The sequence below is a fragment of the Ictidomys tridecemlineatus genome, chromosome 11, assembly GCF_052094955.1.
Source record: "Ictidomys tridecemlineatus isolate mIctTri1 chromosome 11, mIctTri1.hap1, whole genome shotgun sequence".
In the NCBI taxonomy this organism is placed as follows: Eukaryota; Metazoa; Chordata; class Mammalia; order Rodentia; family Sciuridae; genus Ictidomys; species Ictidomys tridecemlineatus.
This window is the reverse complement of record NC_135487.1, coordinates 69,906,281-69,930,863: the sequence shown is the minus strand read 5'-3', so window position 1 is coordinate 69,930,863 and position 24,583 is coordinate 69,906,281. Positions and strand designations below refer to the sequence as shown.

The window sequence follows — 24,583 nt, the reverse complement described above, 5'->3', positions numbered from 1 at the left end:
AATCTAATTTTCCTTTATAATCTGTTAATTTGGTAAAATATAGTAATCTTTTAACTTTTTTAAAAATCTTTTTTTTTAGTTGTAAGTTGACACAACAACTTTATTTTATTTATTTATTTATTTATTTATTTGTGGTGCTGAGGATCGAACTCAGGGTCTCACACATGCTAGGTGAGCACTCTACCGCTGAGCCACAACCCCAGCCCTATGATTTTCTAATATTAAGTTGTCTTTGATTTTTGGAATAAATTCAACTTGGTAATGATATATTATTATTTTTTATATTTTCTTATGGGTTTGGTTTGCTAATATTTTATGATTTTTATATAACTTCTTCTTTGTATGTATTTGAAAGCTTTTTGAAATTTTGCCCATAAACAAAGGATTTTCCTTTGATATAAAACTCCCTCTCTCTCCCCCTCAGAAAAATCCCACCATTGCAATATTAATAGCTTAATTTATATTATTAGCTTATAAATTCCATTGAGGTGATATACAATTAATTTTATGAACTTTATATATTGGCTCAGACAATGTTAAGTGGCTAGCAAATTACATGAAGTCTTCTCAATAAATAACTATGTGCATTGATATTATATGAGCATTTTTGATGTAATAGGGTCAAATTTGTATTTCTTTTGAGAGGATAAAAATATTCATTAGCTTATTTAACAAGTATTATTGAATATCTACTACATATCAAGTACTATTCTGGATGCTAAGCATAAAAAATTTCCTGTCCTAGTGAACCATCTTGGTAATACTTTTAGGACCTCAGAATAAAAATAGAACTTTATTATGATGTTCCACAATCTATATGAAATAATACTCTTGCCAGTTATTTCATGCTTAAGGCTGAAACTTTGATACACTACTTTTAATCAATGAAAAGAAAGTAAATTTTACCTCCTAAGGTCAAAGGATTCCTTTTTCTCTTTTGAATCAGAGTGTTTCCCAGGCTGACTTTGGATCATTTATCATTGAAAAATTATCTTTATAGTCATTTTGGATTACAGTTTATGTAAACATGAAGTATTCACTCATAATCAAGCATATATACATCGTTCTAAAAAATTCTATACTACTGTGTATACATAAATATTTTTTAAATAACTTGTAAAAATTTTGACTTTGTTAATATACTATATAAATCTGTGCATACTCTGAAAATGTTTCTTATGAAGCCCATAATTATAAATATGTATTTTCTTTCATATTAAAAAATATTGGATGGATTGTTTGAAGATAAAAGAATTATTAATTTTGATGTACATTTAGTAATTTGATTGGTATTAACTCAAAGAATTAAGAAATTTATAATTTTTATACATATATATACTACAAAGAATTTTGTATAGTTTAGTAAATTACTTCTAAATAGATGTTTACCAAGTATATGTAACATTGAATTTTAGTTAGAACAAATTTTTAGTTTAAAATACAGATAAAATTGCAGCTAATCCCAAAACTGTTAAACTGATTGCAGAGATATTGGTACCCAAAGCCGGGATGCTAGTTTCCTTTGGAGGAATAAACTTGGTTGCTTGTACAATGTTAGAAACCTCTGAAGTGAGATTGGCTTCATTGGTAGCTTGAATTGCAATATAGAACTTGGTGCCATTTTCTATTTTAAAATGTTCTGGTTTAAATTCAAAAATTTCTTTTGAGCCAGCCTCCTTGGGTATTAGAGCAGAAGTATTTACTGAAGCAGCATTATCGAAATCTTTTTGGAGATCCAGGAAACATTTACTTATTCTTATATTGTAGCTCTTAGCTGAAAAACAAACACGTCTGTTACAATTACCAGGATGATTTACTGCTGTCGCACTACCTTTTGTTTAGGAGCCATCAAAAATTCACAGTAGGTTTTAGTTGTGGAAATCATATATATATATATAATTTTTTTTAGTTGTAGATGGACACAATACCTTTATTTTATTTGTTTTTATTTTTATGTGGTGCCAGGGATCGAACCCAGTGCCTCATGCATGCTAGGCAAGTGCTCTACTACTGAGCCACAACCCTGGACCCTCAGATATATTTTTTATCTAGTTATTTAAGGACAAATATATGTAAAGTTTTTTTAGGTATAGTTATCTAGTCACAGAAAAATTTAATTCATTATCATATACTACTTACAGAACCAGAATCTAAATTTCTTTTTTAAAAGAGAAATCTATAGAACTGAATCCACTTTTTGATTTAGAACAAGAAAAACAATAATGTTCAAATACATTAAAGACCTTTAGTACCTTGCATTTATGTTATTTCTTAAGAGAGGGAATATTGGGAGTAAGAAAGAAGATAGAGAAGGAAAGAGAGACAAGGACAAAGAGCAAAATAAGGTAGAGATTTGTACTAACTAAATATGTGCTCAGAAACTAGGCAGACCTTGATTAGGACCAGAATTCTTCTATTTTCAAACTGTGTAATAACAACAAGAAAAAAAATAACCTTTCTTGTCTCCACCTGTAAAATAGTTATTCAATAATTCTAGTGGTGAGAATGGTAAATGATAATGCATGAAAAGTGTTTAGCATAATTTAATAAACATTAATGAATTAAAACATTCATTAGCTATTATAATTATTAAAGAAAAGGAAAGAAGATGCCTGTGTAAATGTTTCATGCCACACTGCTTTTAGATATACACCAGTAATTGACATAAAAATATCTTCCAACGTACTGAAACACGAGAGTAAAACATCAAATACCCTTTTCTGAAGTGAAGACTTTAGGTTTTCAGGAAATGTTGAAGATATTTCAAGTGTATGAAGAATATAACTGATTCAGTTTTTTTTCCATTAAAACATTCTATTTAATAATTTCTCCATAGATAGGCCTAATTGAGTCATTCTATCATTTACACAAATCCCATGTTCCATTAAAGTGGATCTAGGTACCAGTCCCTTACTTTAATTCTGCTATTCCATTGTGAAATTTTGCTTTCTTGACCTTGATCATGTAGTGTGAAAGTTCCTTCTCTTCCTGCAGTGTGCTTCTCTCTTGCTATATGCAATTTATACTCATTTTTTTTTAAGGTCCAACCGAGGACCAAGTTCTCATGAAATCTTGATCAAATACTTCATGCACCCTGATGATTGTCTCCCATGAACTCATATTACATGGAATGGAGTTTTCCAGATTGTTATGTGGACGTTCAGTTTTCTTACTTTCCTTCTTTTCTTTCTTTCTTTTTCTTTCTTTCTTTCTTTCTTTCTTTCTTTCTTTCTTTCTTTCTTTCTTTCTTTCTTTCTTTCTTTCTTTCTCTTTTTTTCTTTTCCTTCCTTCCTTCCTTCCTTCCTTCCTTCCTTCCTTCCTTCCTTCCTTCCTTCCTTCCTTCCTTCCTTCCTTCCTTCTTTCCTTTTCCTTCTCCTTCCTTCTCTTTCTCCTTCTCCTTCTCCTTCTCCTTTTCCTTCTCCTTCACCTTCACCTTCACCTTCACCTTCACCTTCTCCTTCCTTCCTTTCTTTCGTACCAGGGATTGAACTCAGGGGCACTAAGCCACATCCCCAGCCCTATTTTTGTATTTTATTTAGAGATGAGGTTTCACTGAGTTACTTAGTGCCTCGTTGTTCCTGAGGCTGGCTTTGAACTTGCTATCCTCCTGTCTCAGCCTCCCAAGCCGCTGGAATTACAGGCATGTGCTGCCATGCCTGGCTCGGGTTCAATTTTTCATTCAGGTGAGGTCCTGTTACCTAAGGTCAAAGGTTTTCTTTTTCTTTTTTGAATCAGAGTGTTGCCCAGGCTGACATTAAACTTCTGGGTTCAAGTGATCCTGCTTTTTGAGCCTTCCAAGTAACTGGTACAACAGGCATACACCACTGTGCCTGGCTCAAAGACTATTTTTATACTTTTGTATTATCTAAGGCATCTGATACTGCAATGGGCATGTATTTGGGTCACCTTAATTACTTATTGTCCAACATTACAGTTGTTGACACTTGAAATGATTGAAGTAGAGTATCATAAAATACTAGAATTATATCTACATGTTTTAGTAATTTTGAGATCATCTGGTCTAATTTACATATTTGACAGGTATGTAGTTTTGTCCCATTGGGTTTAAGTGTCTTATTTGAGATTATATAGATGTTCATTTATTTATTTTATTTTTGTGGTGCTGGGGATTGAACCCTGGGCCTTGATGCATGTGAGGCAAGCACTCTACCAACTGAGCTACATTCCCAGTCTTTATTTATTCTTTAGGATACTGCTACTACCTTACTTTTGTAATGTCTGAAGGTAATATTTGATGGTTACTTTTACCTCTTCCTGTATGTCACAATTTAGGCACTTTCTCTTATGGATCTCAGTGTCCATAAGTAATGCATTACTTCTAATTCTAGTTCCTATAATAAGCATGAGGGACATTTATTAAGACACAATCTTACTAAAGGTTTGGTCTTTACTGAATTGAATTTTGAACTAAATATTTGGTTAGGTAATTTCATTTGTGACTTTTTTAGTGCAAGTATTAGTATTTTAATTTTATTTGATTTTGCCATATGTTTAACAATCATTATGAGAAAATAATGTATTTTAGAAGCTGTCACAGTGAGTTTTCAACATTGAAGTACAAAATATCTATTTGTGCTTGTATTATATTTTCTCTGACTTGTGAAAGATTTTGTTCCCTGGTATAATATTGCTAAAAAAGAAATACAGCTTTAAAAATGCTGTATAAGTTGGTGTAAGATTAAAAAGCATCTTTTATTTTGAGAACCTTAATATAGTAAGCATTTTATTGAAACCCAAGAGAAAGAGTTACTGACTACCTGGTGTTTCAGCACCTACAGACCTTGAGATAGAATGTTTATCAACATTATATATTGCTTTCATTTTCTCACTGTACAGGGGAAATAGCAAGATTCACTTTGTCATGTAAAAACTACTAGTCTATATAATACTGGAATATGACAGATATTCAATAAATACTGATTGAATTTAGCTAAGTGTAAAGCAAAGATAGAAGTGATATAAACTTTTTGAAATTAGGGCAATTTATTATTAAGAATTTGAGTAAATGAGATATTTCGGTCTTGAACTTTATTCAAATTCCATGGCCAAATCTCCTGAACTAGTGAGTTTCTTTGCACATGAGCATCTGTCAATGGGTCATCTTCACCTAACTTGGTCTGCAAGTTTCATTATTCAAGACTCAGGTCAGAGATAGACGCCTCTGGTATGCCTTTTAAATATATATACTCTATGATCCTAATGTCAACTGGACGTTTGTAGTCCACCAAAGAGATGCCATATCGTTCTGTGTTTATAATAACCTCTCTCTTATTTCACTGTATGAAATTATCTAATTGTGTGTCTTCTGTATTCGATTAAATATTGAAAGTTGAGACTGTTTCTTGGAATTTAATAGTGTTTGAAAACTCAACAAAATTATCAGTAAATAAATAAAATTGTGCAAGTATGGAAATACTTTTAAAAATTTTCCCTTGTTTGGGGGAAAATAATTTAATAGAAAACTGTTTGCTCAATCTTCTCAAACTAATTTCAAGATGGTTCCAATTGTGAGAGGGAGTTTTTGGCACAACAGAATCTGACAAGAGGGGTTTAGAATTCTGTTTCTAAATATTATAGAAGTGACCTGGGCTAGTTCTTTATTTCTTGGAGCTTCAGTTCTCACATTTGAAAATAAATGAATACTGGCCTATAGTAGACACTCCATAAATATTATTTGTAAATGGGACATTAGGAAATTCTCAGTAAATTAAAGCCAATGGTATTTCTTTAGTATATTTTATTAGTATCAAACTTACCTTTTCCTTTATCAAGAACATTGCCGGGAGCAGTCCATAAAAGTTGAATATGATCTCCTTTAAACTCAGCCTCAAGGTCTTCAATTTTACCAGGTGGGAACACATGAGTTTGGTTACCTTTGGGTGGCACTCCTAACACAGTAAACGACCCTCCAGAAGTTAGTCTGCTGAACTCTTCCATTTTGGATTCTGCCACATCATCTTTGACTTCAGGTCTGAGTGGGTTCAGTATAATTTTACCTACCACCCCCCAATAAAAAAAAAGTAATTTAAAAACTTTTCATTTTGCCATGTCTATTCTTTATCTTGTAAGCTGATCTTGCAACTATAGAGGATTAATATTGTTTGATAGCAGATTTTGAAAAAGTAACAGCTTTTAGTGGAAAAAACTTGTTTTAATATTACTTTGACATGAAGAAGGAGGCATGGTATGTTAAAATTATCGTTTAACTTATCTTTCTCCATTATTTGACTCAAATTCTTTGAGGATAAGGATTATTTTATTTATCTTTGTAGCTCCTGTTTTATTCATCTTTGTTTGCTCAGTGTGTTGAATATACAGATGATTACATAGTTATGTACTTAGGTTTTTCAGAGTACATTATATGTTCAATGTTTGCCATTTGAAATTTAGGTAAACAAGTGACACATTTCTATTTTAATGATACTTACCATTTTCAACATAGCCAGGTATATACAGAGCCTTGTTGGGTTGTTGTCTTAAACTTAGTCTAGCTGTGTTTTTTCTTGCCTGAACATGCACTTTTAAACTGTATCTACCAGTTCCATGGTAATCTGTAAAGTACCTTGAGTAGATGCCATCATTTTTCACAGTATCAGCACCTTGATATTGAAATATAATAATTAGTTTTTCAGTAAAGTAAAAAAATGACAATTACTACCATTAGTGAGCACTGTTGATGTCAGCAATTTGGGAGGTAATTTAGCACAGTATTTTAAGTCATAAACCCTGGAATCAGAATGTTTTGGTTCAAAGCTTGGCTTGGCCATTTGGTAACCTGGTGATTTTGGGAAAAGTATAATTCATGGTAGGCATTCAATTAATATTAGCTAATTCATAAAAGAAGCTAATCAAAATAAGGAAAATATGCTAGAGAAAGAATATGTGAAACACTAATGAAAATGGAGAATAATTGCATTCTTAAATTCCAGAGGTAAAGTAAAACTGTTTATGAAATTTTAAGAAGATAAATGTGCTTATGCCTGTGCTTTGTCAAGATTACTGACAATTACAATTTAAAATTAATTTTCTTTAAAATATGATTAATAAGCATACAAGGGTAATATTGACTCTAAGTCATGGAATCCAATAGGAAAATTTCAAGTTCAATGGAAGTTAATGCAGATTTCTATTACCTATACCATTGTCCCAGAGCTCCAATGTTACTTGTTGTCCATCTTGAGTTTCTATAATGGCTGTTACATTGACTCCCAGAACAGGCAGAAACCCTTGACTGACTCGAGCATAAACAATCATTGGACTAGGGTAATGTCCTGTGTTTTGATTCATGTGAGCAGTTGCAATTATTGGGAGTGTGGCAGGACTTCTTGCTCGAGTGGTCATTGTCACTGTTAGCAATTGAGAGTTGGGATGATTATTTAAAAGGCTGTAGGTCCAAGTGCCTGTCTGAAAAAGAAAGTTTCCTTGAGAGTTTTGGTAATGATTTCCTTTTCTTTGTTTGAGATGTAAAATTATTTAGAAATTTAAAGAGTAATAATAAGGATTTTTAATATCTGATTTTATAAACTAGCAAATAGTATGAGTATGCATACCTAATTATTCTATTTGACTTTTTTATGACAGATGATCTGTCACTGTTTTAATATTGACAGCATATAATATATTGTCTTTATTTTTTAACATAGAAATTGATTAATAAAACAGTATAATTTGATCAATTTCATTTTCCAGTGCCTCTTCTTTCCCTCCCCACAATCCACTCTTCCATTTGACTTGTCTCCCTTCTATTTTTTAAAAATATTTGTTTTTTAGTTGTAGGTGGACACAATAACCTTTATTTTATTTTTATGTGGTGCCGAGGATCGAACCCAGTGCCTCATGCATCAAACCCAGTGCCTCGCGCATGCTAGGCAAGCACTCTATCACTGAGCCACAACCCCAGCCCCTCCCTTCTATATTTTAAAATTTGTTCTGATTAGTTATACATGACAGTAGAATGCACTTTGACACATTGTACACAAATGGAGCACAACTTCTCATTTCTCTGGCTGTACATGGTGCACAGTCATACCAGTACTGTAATTATATTCTGTACACATATGAATCTATTATAACAAATTTTTAAAAAAAGGATACAAGTAACAATAAATGTTGGCGAGACTGTGGTGAAAAAGGTACATTCATAAGCTGCTCGTGGAACTGCAAATTGGTGTACCCACTCTGGAATGCAGTATGAAGATTCCTCAGAAAACTTGGAATGGAACTACTATTTGACCCAGCTATCCCACTCCTCGGGATGTAACCAAAGGACTTAAAATCAGCATACTACAGTGATGCAGTCACATCAGTGTTTATAGCAGCTCAATTCACAATAGCTAAGCTATGGAACCAACCTAGGTGCACTTCAACAGATAAATGAAGAAGAAAATGTGTTATATATACACAATGGGGTAGTCACAAGGAATGAAATTATGGAATTTGCTGGTAAATGGATAGAAGTGGAAAATACCATGCTAAGTCAAATAAGGCAATCCAAAAACTAAAGGCTGAATATTCTCTCTGATATGCAAATATAATACATAATAGGGAGGGGGGAAGGGAAGAACAGAAGTTCACTGGAGTAGACAGAGGGGAATGAGTGGGGGGGAAGAGAGGGGAGATAGGAATAGGTAAGACAGTAGAATGAATTGAATGTAACTTTTCCTATGTTCATAGATGAATACATGACCAGTGTAACCCCACATCATGTACAACCACAAGAATGGGAAGTTATACTTCATGTATGTATGATATGTCAAAATACAGTCTACTGTCATGGATATCTAAAAAGAGCAAATTAAAAAATGCAAAACAAAAAGAATTTGATTACTAAAACATGATGAAGATAAAATATGTACCTCTGCAATGTCTGGTATTCGAAGTCGGGCAGAATGAATATTTAGTTTATCATCTTTGAAATCCGAGGTTTTATATATTTTCCCTTTTGGATCCTGAAGAATAATTTCTGGCTTTCGTATTGTCCAGGTGACAACAAAGAAAGTGTCATTTCCAATTGTACTGTCCACGGGAACTGTACCATTTATCCATTCCCTTCTTGTAATATTCAAGGCTTTACTTTCCAACTGTTACATAATTAAAAGAGACACATAAAATCCATTTGTTATTATAGGTAATGACATTTCAAAGTTTATTCAGTTCAAAGTAATTTTAAATTTGGTTTTAATATTTCAACTAAGGAGTGGGTATGTGGCACAATGGTACAGTACTTGCTTAGCATGCATGAGGCCCTGGGTTCCATCCCTAGCACAAAATACACAAAAGATTTCAATTAAAATAATTAAAAATGAAAGAATTTTCCAAATAAAAGCATATGTAATTATAAAGAATAGAAGAATGGAATAGAATGACTGTAAGTGTCATGGAGAAGCAAACACAGTAAAGATATTTTTCTTCCATATACCTGATAAAATTTTAAGCAAAAGATTTGTTATTAGAGAAAGAAAAGTAAATAATTAGGACAACAGAAATTTATTACAGCTGTGAGAAAGCAAAGACTTTTCTTAGTATACCAACCTGAAGAGCCAGTTGAGAGATGTTACCACTTCTAGATGAAATTCTACTGAATGCATCTATGAGGCCATTTATGTCTTTATTGGCATAAAAACGAAGTCCTCCTAAATGGAATTTTAAATGGGTAAATCATATTTGTTATTCTGCTGTCATCAGTATACTTTAAAATCAATTTTATATTTCTTCTTAAACTTATAAAAGATGAATTTCCAATAAATTTATGAAATTTTCAGTGTATAAGTGTTCCAACTGTAATCCTACAATAACTAAAACCTTACTCAAATAAGTTAGAATGAAGGAAAATTTAAATAAAGTCAAGTTTTATTGTTTTTATATCAATTTATTGTCAAATGTAGCTATATACCACATTAGTAAAGCTGGCCTAAGCACTAAATAATGTTGTAAAATGAAATTTAATATATTTCATTATGAACCAGTTGCTTATTTTCTAGTTGGCCCCAAAACATACTGAAACAATCAGAGAATGACAGTTTAGAATTAAGTAAAAACTGATTAATTGCAGAAGTAAATAATATAGGATTTAAGGAAGAGCAATTACTTGGTATGAAGAGTCAGGAAAGAATAGTTGGAGAGGGCAAGAATTAACATAGTGACTGCTAAAAAAGTATGACAATGTGTATTTATTGAATTAATAAATGGAAGAAAGGCCAGCTGGAATATTATTGAGTTAGCCTAAGCAGTAGGTTGGCAGGGTTTTATTAGAATGTAGTAGCAGGACTAACTAAAAAGGGGAAAACCAGAAATATTCCAAACAGATTTAGCAGGATTTGATGAGGTGGGAGCAGGGTGGGATGATGAAAAAAGGCCTCAATCAGTAATCAGGACTGTGTCCTTGGGCAAATTGCAGTTGAATAGCCATAGAGAAGACAGTGGTAGTGACAGAAAGTAGGTGAGGAATAAATGAAGACAACAAATATTGAATAATTTGAGAAGCTGATATATGAAGAACTAGAGGAGGGGAAGAAGAGCTTAATTTGATGGACAAGGAAGGAACAAAGATTAATTTTAAGATGGGAAATTTTTGAGTAGTTTTACTGTTTAGGGAGAAGGAGCCTTTGACCTGGGAGAGATTAGAAATTTATTTTCTATCTAAACAATATTCCAAAGGTTTACCTGTCATATTTGACAGAGTCTCCAGCTCTTTGGCAGCAGAAGGTCCTAGAGCAATGGTGTGGATGATTACACCACTCTGTTTGATGTCCTCAAAGCATGAGCTTATTGCATCATCTTCCCCATCTGTTAGTAATATGATTTCGGCACCAAAGGTACTCAGGTTACTGTAGGTAATTGCCTGGTAGTGAAAGCCAGATTTTAAATTATAGAATGTCATTTCTGAATACATTTAAATTAAGAATAAACCTGTTTTCTACTCTTAGAGAAGTCTTTAGTCTTATACATCAGAGTAAGCCAAAGGAAATTTTTTATATTATTGTTCCAGAATGAGTGGTATATGGAAATGATGTAATGAATAGATTTTTAAGCTAGTCTCAACACTTCTAACTCTCTAATATACATACTCCTGCTATCCCAGAAAGGAAGAATAAAGCACTTAGAATTTCTGGAACATAGTAAATACTCAGTGAATGCTAGCCATTGTTATTATTATTTGAGGAGATACTTGGGATAGAGGCTAATGATCCAGGCAGTTCTGGCAGGCTGCAGATTAAGTAGCATCTGTAAAATCATTATAAATTGTGGGTAAGCAAGGTTGAATGATGTGGTATATGCCTTTTTAGTGCATTTTATTTGATTATTACTATAGAATCTTACGATTTCTCAGAAAAAAATTTTGATGTGCCACGAGGAAGGATGTTTATAGATTCATCAAATATCACAAATATATTTTCATCTTTTTTTTTTTTTTGGTACCAGGGATTGAACACAGGGGCGCTTAACCACTGAGAGCCACATCTCCAGCCCATTTTAGACAGGGTCTCACTAAGTTGCTGAGGCTGCTTTGAACTTTCGATCCTTCTCCCTCAGTCTCTTGAATCCCTAGGATTGCAGGCATTCACCACTGCATGGGGCTTATTTTTTTTTTTCATCTTTTGCTTATTTCTACCAAGAGTATTAGCTAAGAACACTGGCACTGGTATTAGATACCTTGAAAGCAAATTCTGGCTCTGCCATTTGCTTATTAGAGTAATTACTATTTAGACTTTCTCAAGACTTAACACATGCACACACACACACACTCACAAACACAAACACACACATGAGTTCTATAAATAGCTTAGTGTAAGGATTAAGTTTACAGGCTCTAGAGTCAGAAAGACCAAGTTTTGAATCGTATATCTGGTAATTATTGACTGTAAGACACTGAGAAAGGTTTGATTACTCTGGGCCTCAGTTTCTTTATGTGCAGAATGGGCATAATAATATTCCCAACTCAGAAAGTAATAATAAGGATATAAAATCATGCATGCAAAGCATTTAAATAGGTAATATATAGTAAAAAAATCTAGCTACTATTGTTTTGATTTTGTTATGTAAAATTGATTTTATGTATTGATATGGTTTCAGCATGTAAATAAAGAAGAACTTTTAAAACTTTGAATGTGATTTGTCATAATATATCAGCAACAGACTTTGTGATTAAACTATCATAAGAAACATGCAAAAATATATTAAGAAAAAACATACAGACCAGTATGCATGAACATTCTGTCACATTCCCCCAAAATATAAAACCTGTCATATTTTAGAATAAATAGACATATATAACAAGAATCATGATAATTTTCATAATAGCAAGCCTTTTTTCAGCATTTATTTATCTTACAAAATTCCCACAAATAAATAAGTTAGGCCCTATTTATACCCACATGATCTAGGTTGAGGAAACAGACTTTCTTAGGTCAGTTATTTACTCAAGATCATTTAGTTAATAAAATAATAAAGCCAGGATTCCAAGCTTTTTAAGCTAATGTGCTTTAGGATGAATAGGTACCATAAGGGAAGTTAAGAGATGGGATTAATTAGTGGCCTTGAAAAGAGTAGCACTACCACTTTAACTTAGGTACAGGAATCTGTGAGGGCAGTAATTTTTTGTCCTTGTCACTTACAACAAGACAATAAGTAGGCTTAAGTGGAAGCTAACTTAGGTTGGAAGAAATTCAAATGATACTAGAGGCAATCTGGTATAGTACTCAAAAGGTGCACCTGTTTTTTTAAAAAGTGTTTTTATTAGTGTATTATACATAATAGTGGGGTTCATTTTGACATATTTATATATGTATGTAATATAATTTACTGTATTTCAAAAGTAATTCCACTTTCCCTTACCTCCTCTTTTCTCCTACCTCCCCTTCCTTTACCTGCTAGTATTCCTCTTATTTATTTATTGTTTTTTAAAATTGTACCTAATTTTTTGAGTTCACACTTTTGTTTTTATTAAACTTCCACCTGATATTCATTGGATTTGGTCCTATACTGCCTGTGGAGTGACTCATCTCTGATTTTTAAATGTCAGTTTAAATTGACAAATAGGGCTTTCTTTATCCATAATATAAATGTGTTATTAATTTCTCTCTTCCACAATCTCCCAATGATATTATTTTCTACTCATAGAGAATTGTATTATGAGCATGTCAGAGATTTGGCTGTGCCCACTGGATTTCTTTCCTCCTACCTATCCACTGTCACTTAGTAGTTCAGGAGGTTGTTGGTGAAACTGCCCATGAGAGATTTACCACAATGGTGTCAGAATGCTATTTATTTATTTTGGTGGTGTTGGGGATTGAACCCAGGGCCTTGTGCATGCAAAGCAAGCACTCTACCAACTGAGCTATATCCCCACCCCCAGAATGTTATTAAATGAGGAACTCATGAACACATGACCCTTGTTCAAAGATAAATGGAAAAATTAAAAACAATAGTAAATGGCAAATGATATTAAAATTAAAAATAATTTTACCTGGAATCCAGCTTTGAGTCCATTGCAAATTGAAGTTCCTCCACTAGCAATTTTAGGTAGATTTGCAGTGAGCTTTAGGTAAGTGTTATCATTAATTACTTTTGTTAGCTTATTTTGGATCTCAGCAGTACTATCAAATGTGACCATTCCAACCATAGATCCCTTTTCAATAATTTGAATTAAGTACAGTTCTGCTGCTTGATTCATTCGAAGGAGACGAGTTGAGACAAGATGGTCTACCTGTAATAAAAAGATATATTAACTGAATTTTAAAAAATTTTGACAGATTATTGAAAGACAGAGTCTTTTATGGGCCATAGATCATGATAAAAATTGATTGATATATTTTAAAATTTAAGTCCTATATTTTATTAAAATCTTAAAAAATCAATTGTTACACTTGTAAAAGCCTTAAAAATCGATACATTTTGTTAAAATTTTAAATTCGGGAATTTTTAAAGGAAATAATTTAAAAGTATATATGAAGATGTACATTGCAATGTGTTTTTTACAGTAAGTTGAAAATCTCTAAAATATCCAACAATATGGAATTGTTTAAATTTGTTTTATGTTTATGTATATATGTATATGTGTGTTTGTGTGTATAACACAACCATTAAATATTATTTCATGAAGGTCTAGGGATATAGCTCAGTGTGTGTAAAGCTCTAAGTATAATCCCCAGTACTGCCAAAACAAAACAAAACAAAACAAAACAAAAGCAAAAACCAAAAACCTCAAAAACCAAAAAACTCCTGGAAACATATTCTATATGTGGAATGTTTAAGGTATATTATGTTTAAAAAAGCAGATTATAAAACATTATATAAAATATACTCACATTAAATAAATTGAAGTTTTTATTAGAATGACATGTTAAATGATGGAAATTTGTATTTGGTTAAAACTAAAGGTTAATAAATTAAAAATTATCCACAATCTACTAACCTTAATTTAACAATTTTTAACATTATCTTCTAGTACTTATTTATATAAAATCATTGTGCTAAAATTTATAAGAACATATATACATATTTTAGCATACTAAAACTAAAACTAAGATTAAATTATATTTCTATTAAGTATTTAAAAGTTAGCATAAACTGTCTTACTGTATTCATGCTTCCAGATTTATCAAGTACCAAACAGACTACTCGATGTTTGGATTTGAGCAATGAAAATGTAGGATGAGGTGGTAGATTTGTTCCTGTCATGGGAGATTCATTCTGAAAATCATCAGATTCCTTGATTACATCCCATGTACTTTTGTGATTGCACATTTTGTTTTGTAGGTTTGGAGCTTCTGTGTTGTGTGTTTTTGCTGTGCAAAATTAAGTTACCTGGAAAGAAACCAATTAGGAGACAATATTGCAATAACTTGTGAAATATGACATTTCTTTCCAAATATGCAGTTAGCTGCCATATACATCCTCCACAGATTTTATTTTTTGACAGAGATTTCTTCATAATAAAATATTCTGATATCCATTTGCATACTTGAAGGGTTGGAAGCAAGGCGAAGCCATCAACATAGACTGGTAAAGTTTTTGGTAATTCTTTTAGGTATAAGTAGGTAATGTCAGTGGAAGATGATGGCAGCTTGCACACCTGCTTGTTAGCTTCTTACTTTCCCTTCCAGATTTTGTGGGGCTCAAGTCTTAAGTTTAAAGAAAAAGAGAGAGTGTTAGTTTGTGGTAATTTTGAACTGTTTCTTAAAAGTGGAGTAGAGGAAATGGTCTTGTATAATTGTCTAAGTATATTCCACATTGTCACAGTTGAGTGAAAAACTTGAGGACAGATATTGTAACAATTTGAATTTTTATTGACTCTGGTACGTTTTGACAGAAATAAAAGAATACCACTAAAAAAAAAGCAATGAAGGTATAGGGAAAAATGAGGACTATAATTATTTGTCTTTTAATAGCAAATGGTGAATTGAATCCAATAACTCTTCGAATGGAAGTTTCAGTATTGTAGAATCTGTAAAAATCCTCCAAGTTTTGAAGACTTAGTAACTTAAAATGTTCTCCTATACTAGTGCCATATTCAGGTAGGAAATCATCTTGCAGCCTTAGCATCTAAGAACTACGTTTAATAGTGTCATTATTTTAATATCCTCCCAATGCAAACACTCTATTTGTAAACTCATTTTTAGAAGAACTAAATTATTAACTTTGAATGCCTTTTATTTAAATTTTAAGATAATTTAAAAATTTAAATTAGTTTCTGACATGGCTCTGATTTACATCTCCCAAGTGGGGTTATATTAGATGGGAGAATCTTATAGTTTGCAATTAAAGGAGTGGTTTATGATCAGTTTTAGCTTTTGTGAAATTCCTGTCAGACCTTTCCTTTACCATTGCCACTGTCTTTATTCAAGTCTCTTACCTTCCTATTGCCTTGGCTTCCCAACTGGTCTCCCTGCATCACTTCCTCTCATCTCATGCCATCCTATTCTTCACAATTAGAACTGTGTTCCTTAAAGAATTAAGCTGATAACATCACCAGTCCAAAACTGAGAGGACAAAACCCAAACATCTTAGCTTTGTAGGACTTCATTTCTTGCTTCAACCTAATTTTGACTAATTTTCTGACTCTTACTATGTATCCTTTGCTTTTACAATAGGACTTCATTCTGTCCCCCTAAAATATGCCAGAAACTTTCACCACGTTCTCTACTAACTTGAATGGTAATTCGGTACAATTAGAAAAAGGCACTTCTTAAGTTCCTTAACACTATGTGCCTGAGATTTGTTCTAGTCAATGTTAAATTCTTTAATTTAGGCAATGTGCAACTTGTGCAACCCTTGCCTTATTCCACTCTTTGCTTTTGTAAATCTGTTTTTTTGAATACAATATTCTTTCTCTTCCTCCTCTGGAAAATTCATACTTATTCTTTTCAAATCCCAGCTCAAAACTCATATCTTCAGAAACCATTTTTGGATCTCCAGTTAGAAATGTTTGCTACTCTTATAACATTTGGTTCATATCTCTTCCTACTTTGTGTTGAATGTATTTTTCTTGTATCTGTATACTTCTTACTAAACTGAATTCCTCAAGGACAGCATATCTTTAATTATTTCTGCATTTTTAGCTCCTAGTAGAGTTCTGGGCTTGAAGTAGGAATAATAAAGATTATGGAAAGGAAGTCATGAATTTGAATGTTCAATATTTCATACCATATCTCTCCTGGGTCTTACTTTATGCCCTGGATACAAATTTTATGCAATATATTTGGTCTGTGACATAGTAATTGGAAGTTAGTGTTATTCTGGACAAGATGTATCACTAAAACATTTATCTCTGAGCCATATCTTATATAATTACTCACTCTCCATATTTCAGCTACATAATCTCATTTATTATTATTTAAGTTTTGGGTAGATGCCATATATCTCCTGATAATCAGTTAATTTTGGAATGTATCATTTGGAACAGGTAGTATATACTCTGATCATCCTCTTGTGTCACATTTTTAAAAAATCTATTTAGATGCAGAACTTCTTGGTTAGCCTTTGTTGATTAGCAGATACAAGTAAACTTCCCTACTTGTGTAAAATATCTTCAGGAGGGAGCTTTATTAAGCTGGAAACCAATTTTTATTTAAAATTTGGGTTAGTGTAAGCATTTTAGAAGAAAATATCAAGCCTATATTTTTACTCAAGCCTTTCAAAATTATTGCCCTATGCACCAAAATAATTTTAAATTTATGAGATGAAGGATGTGACTCAGTGATTGAGTGCTTGCCTAGCATGGTCAAGGCCCTAGGTTTCATCCTCTGCAATTCAAAAAGAAGAAAATAATTCATTTTTTTCAGAAACAATAGATCTATATAAACTTGCCTATAGAAGTATGTTGCTAATTATTTCATATATGAAAATCTGCTTCTTTAAATAAGGTGGCCTTACTATTTAGAGATTGTGTACTTTATTTTGATATGTTGTTTTTGATAACTTTCATTTGTTTTGCATTTTAAAATATTTTTGTATGTGTAGAAACTCATTAGGTAGCTACAATAAGTTTGCATTAATTAAGATTGGGCTGCACAACAAAGGAAATAATCAATGGAATCAAGAGACAACAATCAGAACAGGAGAAAATATTTACAAACTGTCCATCTGACAAGGTATTAATATCCAGAATTTATAAGGAACTCAACAGCAAAAACACAAATAATCCAATTAAAAAGTGGGCAAATGATCTGTATAGCTATTTCTCAGAAGAAGACATACAATGGCTGATAGATATAAGAAGAAAATGCTTGACATAATTGATAATCATGGAAATGCAAATAAAAACTATGATGTAATATCATCACACTCTATTTATAATTGCTATAATAAAAAAGACAAAAATAAATACTGATAAGATGCTTAGAAAAGAGAGGAGCTCTTATATACTGTTGGTGTAAATGTAAATTAGCAGTCAATATAGACAACAATGAGGAGGTTCCTTTAAAAATTAAAAAGAGAACTATCATATTCTGCAGTTCTACCATTGGGTATATATATGAAGGAAATCAAATTAATAGATTAAAGAGACATATGCAGTCTTGTTTATCGTAACACTATTCACAATACCTAAGATATAGAATCAATTTGAGTGTTCATCAATGGATAAATGGTAAGAAAATATGGTGTATATATGTACAATAGAATAGTGAAATACCTAGACATAGAAAAACAAATACTTTATAATTTCATATGTAGAAGCTAAGAGTTGATCTCATAGAAGCAGAATCTAGAACAGACTAAGAATAGGGGGAAGGAAGACAGGAAGAGGTTGGGTAACTGCTATAAAATTAAAGTTCTAAGAAATAAGTTCTCATATTCTATAGCTCAGTAAATTATAAACAATAATTTATTCTATAGTTCAAAATAGCTAGGCAGGATTTTGGATATTCTTGCTACAGAAAAAAGGATAAATATTTGAGGTGGTGGGAAAATTAATTCCTCTAATTTGATCATTACACATTATATACATGTATCAAAATATCACACTGTTCAGAATGTCATTATATGTGAATAAAAATTAATTATGATGTGTGAATTAAAAATAAAAAAGTAAAAAAGAAGAAAAAAAGATTGGGCTTAATTATCCAGGGAAAGAGATAACTAACTCTTTCTCAAATATTTTACATGCCTTAAAAATTAAAAATTTGAATTTATTTTGACTTCCCTTATGCTAAGCTCTGTGCTAATACTTTATGTTAGCTCTTGCGAGCCTAACGATGACAATGTGAAGTAGATGTTTTAATTCTTATTTAAGAGATGAAGTACTAAATCTCAGATTTAGCAGTTTGCCCACAGTGACAAAGCTTGAAACTTATAGGCTGGGTTTTTATAACAAGCCTATCTGACTCCAGTGAACTTGTCCTTGTATCTTTTCTGTGGTGATAGACCCATATGTGTGTTTTCATAATATCATTTGCAATACCTTTGTATGCCTTAATAGGAAGATAATGGCAAATCTAGAAGGTCAGTCCTTTCCAAAGCTGCATTATGAATTACTTTAGAAAAGTAGTATAGCTAATTCTTAGAAAAGGAATTAAAAGTAATGTTGTAGCTCTTGACACAGTTCACAGAAGTTAATGAGGGAAGGATGCCCTAGGGATTTATTATGTGACTCCAATGAGAACAGTATAGTGCTACTTGTGAATAAATGAAACAGGTTAATAAGGAGAGGATGGAAAATTTTCCAGATACATCCTGACAAGCTGGAGGAAATGACCTCTATTTAATTGCCTATATAATTTCTTCCTTTCTATTGATAGACATAGTTTCATAGTAAAAATTCATCTCCCCAGTTAACTTTTTCCTAGGGGTTCTATACTTACAGAGTTGAGATTTTGCATGAACATTATGGAGTCTCTTGCAGTCTGAGATTTGTTTGGGATAAATGTACATTTTGCTTCATACAGCCCCGTTTTTGAGTCACGTCTGCATTGCCTTGTTATACAGCTGCCTCCCTTGCATTCATTGTAAACCACATTCATACCAGTAATATGAGTGGAACACCTATGATGAGATAGATTACATTTATATATGAAGACTAAGCAAATCAGGAATAAAGACCAACATCCTAAAATCTTACTTTCAGTGACTACTGCTATTGATCATGCACCAAATATACCATTTTGACAAAAGTAGGCACAACGTTCTAACTGTATTTACCATAGATTTCAATAAAAACAGTGTTTTCAGTTTATGTTTATTAAACATTCATTCTTCACTATTGTTATCAATAAATCTATTATATTTGTGACTTTGGGCTAAAGATGACAATTCCTAATTTACAGAGATATTTGAAAATTAAATGAGTTAAAAGATACAAAGGAATTGGTTCTTAGGGGAGAGGGGAAAATCAACATTATGTTTAAGGTCCTTTCAGTTTGCATGTGTGGTACACAAGTTTCATATTTCTAGCACTTGGTAATTTATGTTTTGAGAAATAATAGCCTAGACTGAAGGAAGAAATAAAAAAATAAACCCTGCATGGAAATGCATGTGCATTCAAACTATTTCATCTGCATGATGAAAATAACTATCAAGTCACTGGCAGGGAGTGTGTGTGTGTGTGTGTGTGTGTGTGTGTGTGTGAGAGAGAGAGAGAGAGAGAGAGAGAGAGAGAGAGAGAGAGAGAGAGAGAGAGAGAGAGAGAGAGAGAGAGAGAGAGAGAGAGAGAGAGAGAGAGAGAGAGAGAGAGAGAGAGAGAAAGGGAGAGAGAAAGGAGAGAAGCTTCTAAAGAATCTGCTTATATGTAGTGTATTCTCATTTTATGTTATTCTTAAATTTCTTGAAATTAGTCCTTGTTTGTTTTTCAAGCATTAAAGGAGATAGTGAGTAATATCTTCCAAGAGAATTAGCTCTAGAGTTAGTCTGAAAGTTGAATTTAAACATGATAAGAATCCACTGCCTTAATGTGCCTGTTGCACATAAGAGCTCAATAAGTGTTGTTTTAGATATTTGTTTTTACTTTTATGTCTTTTTGAATAACTGATTATAAGGAAACTCATTTTTTTTATTAATTTATAAAAATTTACTTTTTGATCATTTGTTTTGCTTTGCCTTTTTAGCAGGCCCAAGGCTAGGGGATTAAAAACAAAAGTCACTGTCCTCAAGGATCTTGAAGTGTAGTGAGGAAAATCAAATTACATGGACAATTGCTATGTGATATAAGTGTTGAAGACATATTGCTGTGGGACCTCTCCCTAGGTCATATAACCTCAAATGGAAGGAAAGGAAAGGCATTTAGAGAAGCATTTAAAGGATCAATAGGTATTTTTTTTCCTTTTCCATGCAGGTCACCAGATCAATAGGTATTTTAGGACAAGTTAGGAGTTTTGTGAAATGAGGGTGGGAGACATGAGTGTTCTGGGCTGAGCACTCACTCCGTCTGTGTGAAAGATTCCAGGCAGCTCAGTGAAGAACAGGTAAACAAACACAGAGCACCAGGGAGAGCTGTTTCTTCTAGTGCCCCTCTTTAATACATTTTTTCTCTCAAAGATTTATTTCTTTATTACATTGATTTTTGTAGTTCTTCAATACTCTTTTAAGTACTGCATATGCTTGATTTTTTTAAAAAAAGCTTAAACATCTATTTATATATAGGACCTGTTTCTATCCACCCCCAGAATTATATTTCTTAAAAAAACAGATTTACTCACTTACCCTTGTAAAATATACCTATTTTCCTAAAATGAAAACTAAAATATGTTTACCATGAAATTGTAGCAGCTTAACTTACCTCCATGAAGCAGATTTCATCTTAAAAAATTATGAATCAAGTTGAACAAAAAAGTGGGTAGAGTTGAATTCTAATTCTCTAATCTCTTAGGGTTTGTTTTTTTTTTCTTTCTCTTTTGCCAGTAACACACATTAGTACAGTTCTGTGAGTGGTGAAATGATTCCCAGTTCCTGATTGATCTTGATTCCCAGATGGACTCCCCAGACATAATTTTATACATTCAGATGGTGCAGGTTGGATATTGTAATTTACCATATGAAAATTCAACCACTTGAGAGATAGTCTTTGTTTGTGTATTGTAAAAAATTGGAAAATCATTAAGTGAAAAGTTTTGAAATTGAAGTTGCTCAATACAGTGATACCTTGTTGCTTCAATAGTGTTCTTTCTGGAAATATAGAATGGCCGGTCCACATTATACTCATCAAATACTCCCCACCGGAGATGGGCCCACTCATGGACAAACACTTTGCCTATGAGAGAATATTGCCACTTATAAATTTATATTTCTAATATTTTCATACAGTTTCCTTATATTTTAAATCTCTCCCTATTTACCAACCTAACTGAGTCAAGATATTCTAGAAAGTAACACTTTTCATTAGGTCAAAAAAGTTGAAATGGGTTAGCACCAATAAACAACTCATTTTATTCATGTATTTTTTAAAATATTTATTTTTTAGTTGTAATTGGACACAATATCTTTATTTTATTTATTTATTTTTATGTGGTGCCTCGAATGTCCTAAGCAAGTGCTGTACCAGCATGCCACAATCCCAGCCCACAACTCATTTTATTATTAAAACCATCACACAAAAGAAATAGGTTAAATATAATTTGCATATTTCCAAACAAAAATATAACTTAATACCTATTTTTTCTTCTTAAAAATCTTTAAAAATACTCTCAATCACAATTTTATGTGTTTTCCCCCCCATTGGAAGTAAGAACATAAATGTAAAATAAACATCCCTACCTCGAGGCCCATAGATAGACATATTATCAGTCAACAGGAAGTTTGGAGTGAAATGTATATATTGTCCTTTCTCTCCACACTGTCCGTATTGAAGAGTATAGGGATCATCTCCATATTTCAGGTAAGGATCAGCAACTATGACATCTGCCTGAAAAGCAAACAAACAAACAAACAAACAAAACGAATGGAAGCAAATTCTAAGGGGATTTTAAAAGCAAGGATTTTTCATCTACACTAAGAAAAGTTACTTATAATTACTAAGTTAGCAATTACAAAAATTATAAGTATGAATTTTTAAAAACCACAGAAAGCACTTTAGGAACTATACAAAATAGCCTACCTGGTCATATGATTCTTGCTTTGGCATTAAGTACTCCGATTTTGACTCCCAGGTAACTGGAATTAAGATGCTTACATTCCTGAAATAAACTCTTCTTTCCGTGGCATGAAACAGGTATGCAGAAGCTTCAGTTACCATTTCCTGATAAAAAGTACCTCATGGTAACAATTTTGCAGTGAAATAAACATAAAAATAGGCATACAAACTAAAAGAAGCAAATGTAAACTCCTTTTCCTCAGATAGTTTAAAGACTATCACTGAAGAATAGACTGAATTTTATTACATCTCTCCAGTCTGTAAACTTATTTTCATATGACCCCCAAAGTCAACTGTTTTTCACTTGCCCACAACTGCCATGAGCATTATGAGTTGAAGATGGAAATGAGGGTGCTGGGTGAGATACAAAGGTGATTAAGACTGGGAGCTAATTGATAAGTTGCTTATTTAATCAAATGGGTTCTTCTGATTGGGTTGTTTAAGTAAATTGGGAGTTTAAAGTTTGTTTAAAGTTTAAAGATTATTATACTTGTTAATTAAAACTTGCTAGATTTATTTTGAATTTTCTCATAAAAGACTAAAAGTTTTGGGCTGGGGATGTGGCTCAGTTGGTAGAGTGCTTGCCTAGCATGCACAAGACCCTGGGTTCAATTCCCAGCATGGAAAAAAAAATACTGAAGTTTTATCAAACAGCAATATTTACTTTTGCCACTTATGTATGTCTGTTCAAATCACCTAATTTCTCTGATTTATACAAGAGTCATAATCCCAATTCTTGACCTCCTCACTGAGATATTGAGAGGATCAAGGAAGATAGCAGATATTAAAATGTCATATATAAATTGTTTTTTGTTATACTAATACAGATTAAATCAGGAAGATAAATCAATTTTAAAATATTTTCTTTAACATAAAATACATAACATTTTTATGTTATATTTTCCAGAAGTAAAAATATGAATAACTGGGAAATCATGTAAGATAGCGAGCCTCTATAGTTTAAATGTAAATTAGTTTTTTAAACTTGATAAAAGTAATTTTTGAAGACAAGTTATGAGGACATTTCTCTATTTTCTCTTAAGTTTTTCTGTTAGCTTTACTAGGTGAAAAAATCTTTAGTAATTCAGTCTTTCAATAATCCATTAAGGGAATTATATTAATATATAATAAAAACATAAAACTAGCAGACATTAATCTTGAAAGTTTAGATAAATACTACATAAATGATGAACACTGTCAAGCAACTTTGGGAAGCTATAACTGTGTGAATGTTATGTATGTCTAGGTAAAGATAGTCACTGAAACAAAAGTAAGTGGATAATAAAATTTTCTCTTACCTTTATGCTTTGAATGAGTGTTTCATTTTCTGGTACGCTGGGATTAATTGCAATGACAATGTCTTCATATCCATTGTTATTCAAACTTACCATTGAGCTTTTCACCTTAGGCAAAAAGTGCAATACTAAGAACAGAATAAGCTTCAGCCTGAACACCATTTTTTGCAGGAGCTACAATAGCCCTTATGGAAATGTAAGGTGGTATTTATGTGTCTGCTTAGCTCAGAAATTTGAATCAAGACCAACATATTTGCATGACATAATAGAGTAAAATTCAAAAATTTCTTGGTGAACTTCCTCATCTTATTCATTCTAAAGATTTAGTTGTTAAGTGGCAGTTGAGATTATGCTGAACATATTCATCATGCTTTCTAAAACAGCTAAGGCATTAAGTAAGCATTCATTGGATTGTGACATTCTTTTAGATTATTTGTGTAGTACTCCTCTTAGTGGTGGGTGGATATCATTGCAATCATCATTACCATCAAATACTAGTAGAGAAGTCAGTCTCTGGATCCGTTTACAGAAAGACAATCTCTGGAGGGGTGAGGAAATGAACTCAATAAATTGAACATAATAAAAGAGCACATGAAAAAGGTTTGTATTAAAAAATGCTGAAGTGGGAGTGGCAGTAAAGTAAGGGTTTATATTCTTTCTTTAGATGGGAGTGATACAAACACAGTGTTTGGCAACAACTATAGAT

At 32.2% G+C, this 24,583-nt stretch overlaps 1 protein-coding gene across 1 annotated transcript; it reads right to left on the bottom strand.

Annotated features, from left to right (window-relative positions):
- Positions 1 to 1,433: 1,433 nt before the first annotated feature.
- LOC101962532 (calcium-activated chloride channel regulator 1) lies at positions 1,434 to 24,179 on the bottom strand. The gene is given in 14 exon segments (XM_005339131.4): positions 1,434 to 1,774; positions 5,778 to 6,017; positions 6,450 to 6,620; positions 7,155 to 7,425; positions 8,877 to 9,101; positions 9,553 to 9,653; positions 10,684 to 10,861; positions 13,487 to 13,726; positions 14,599 to 14,826; positions 19,323 to 19,503; positions 21,595 to 21,703; positions 22,207 to 22,354; positions 22,547 to 22,687; positions 23,881 to 24,179. Coding segments are annotated over 14 exon segments (2,733 nt in total). The 5' UTR covers positions 24,040 to 24,179.
- Between the last annotated feature and the right edge of the window lie 404 nt (positions 24,180 to 24,583).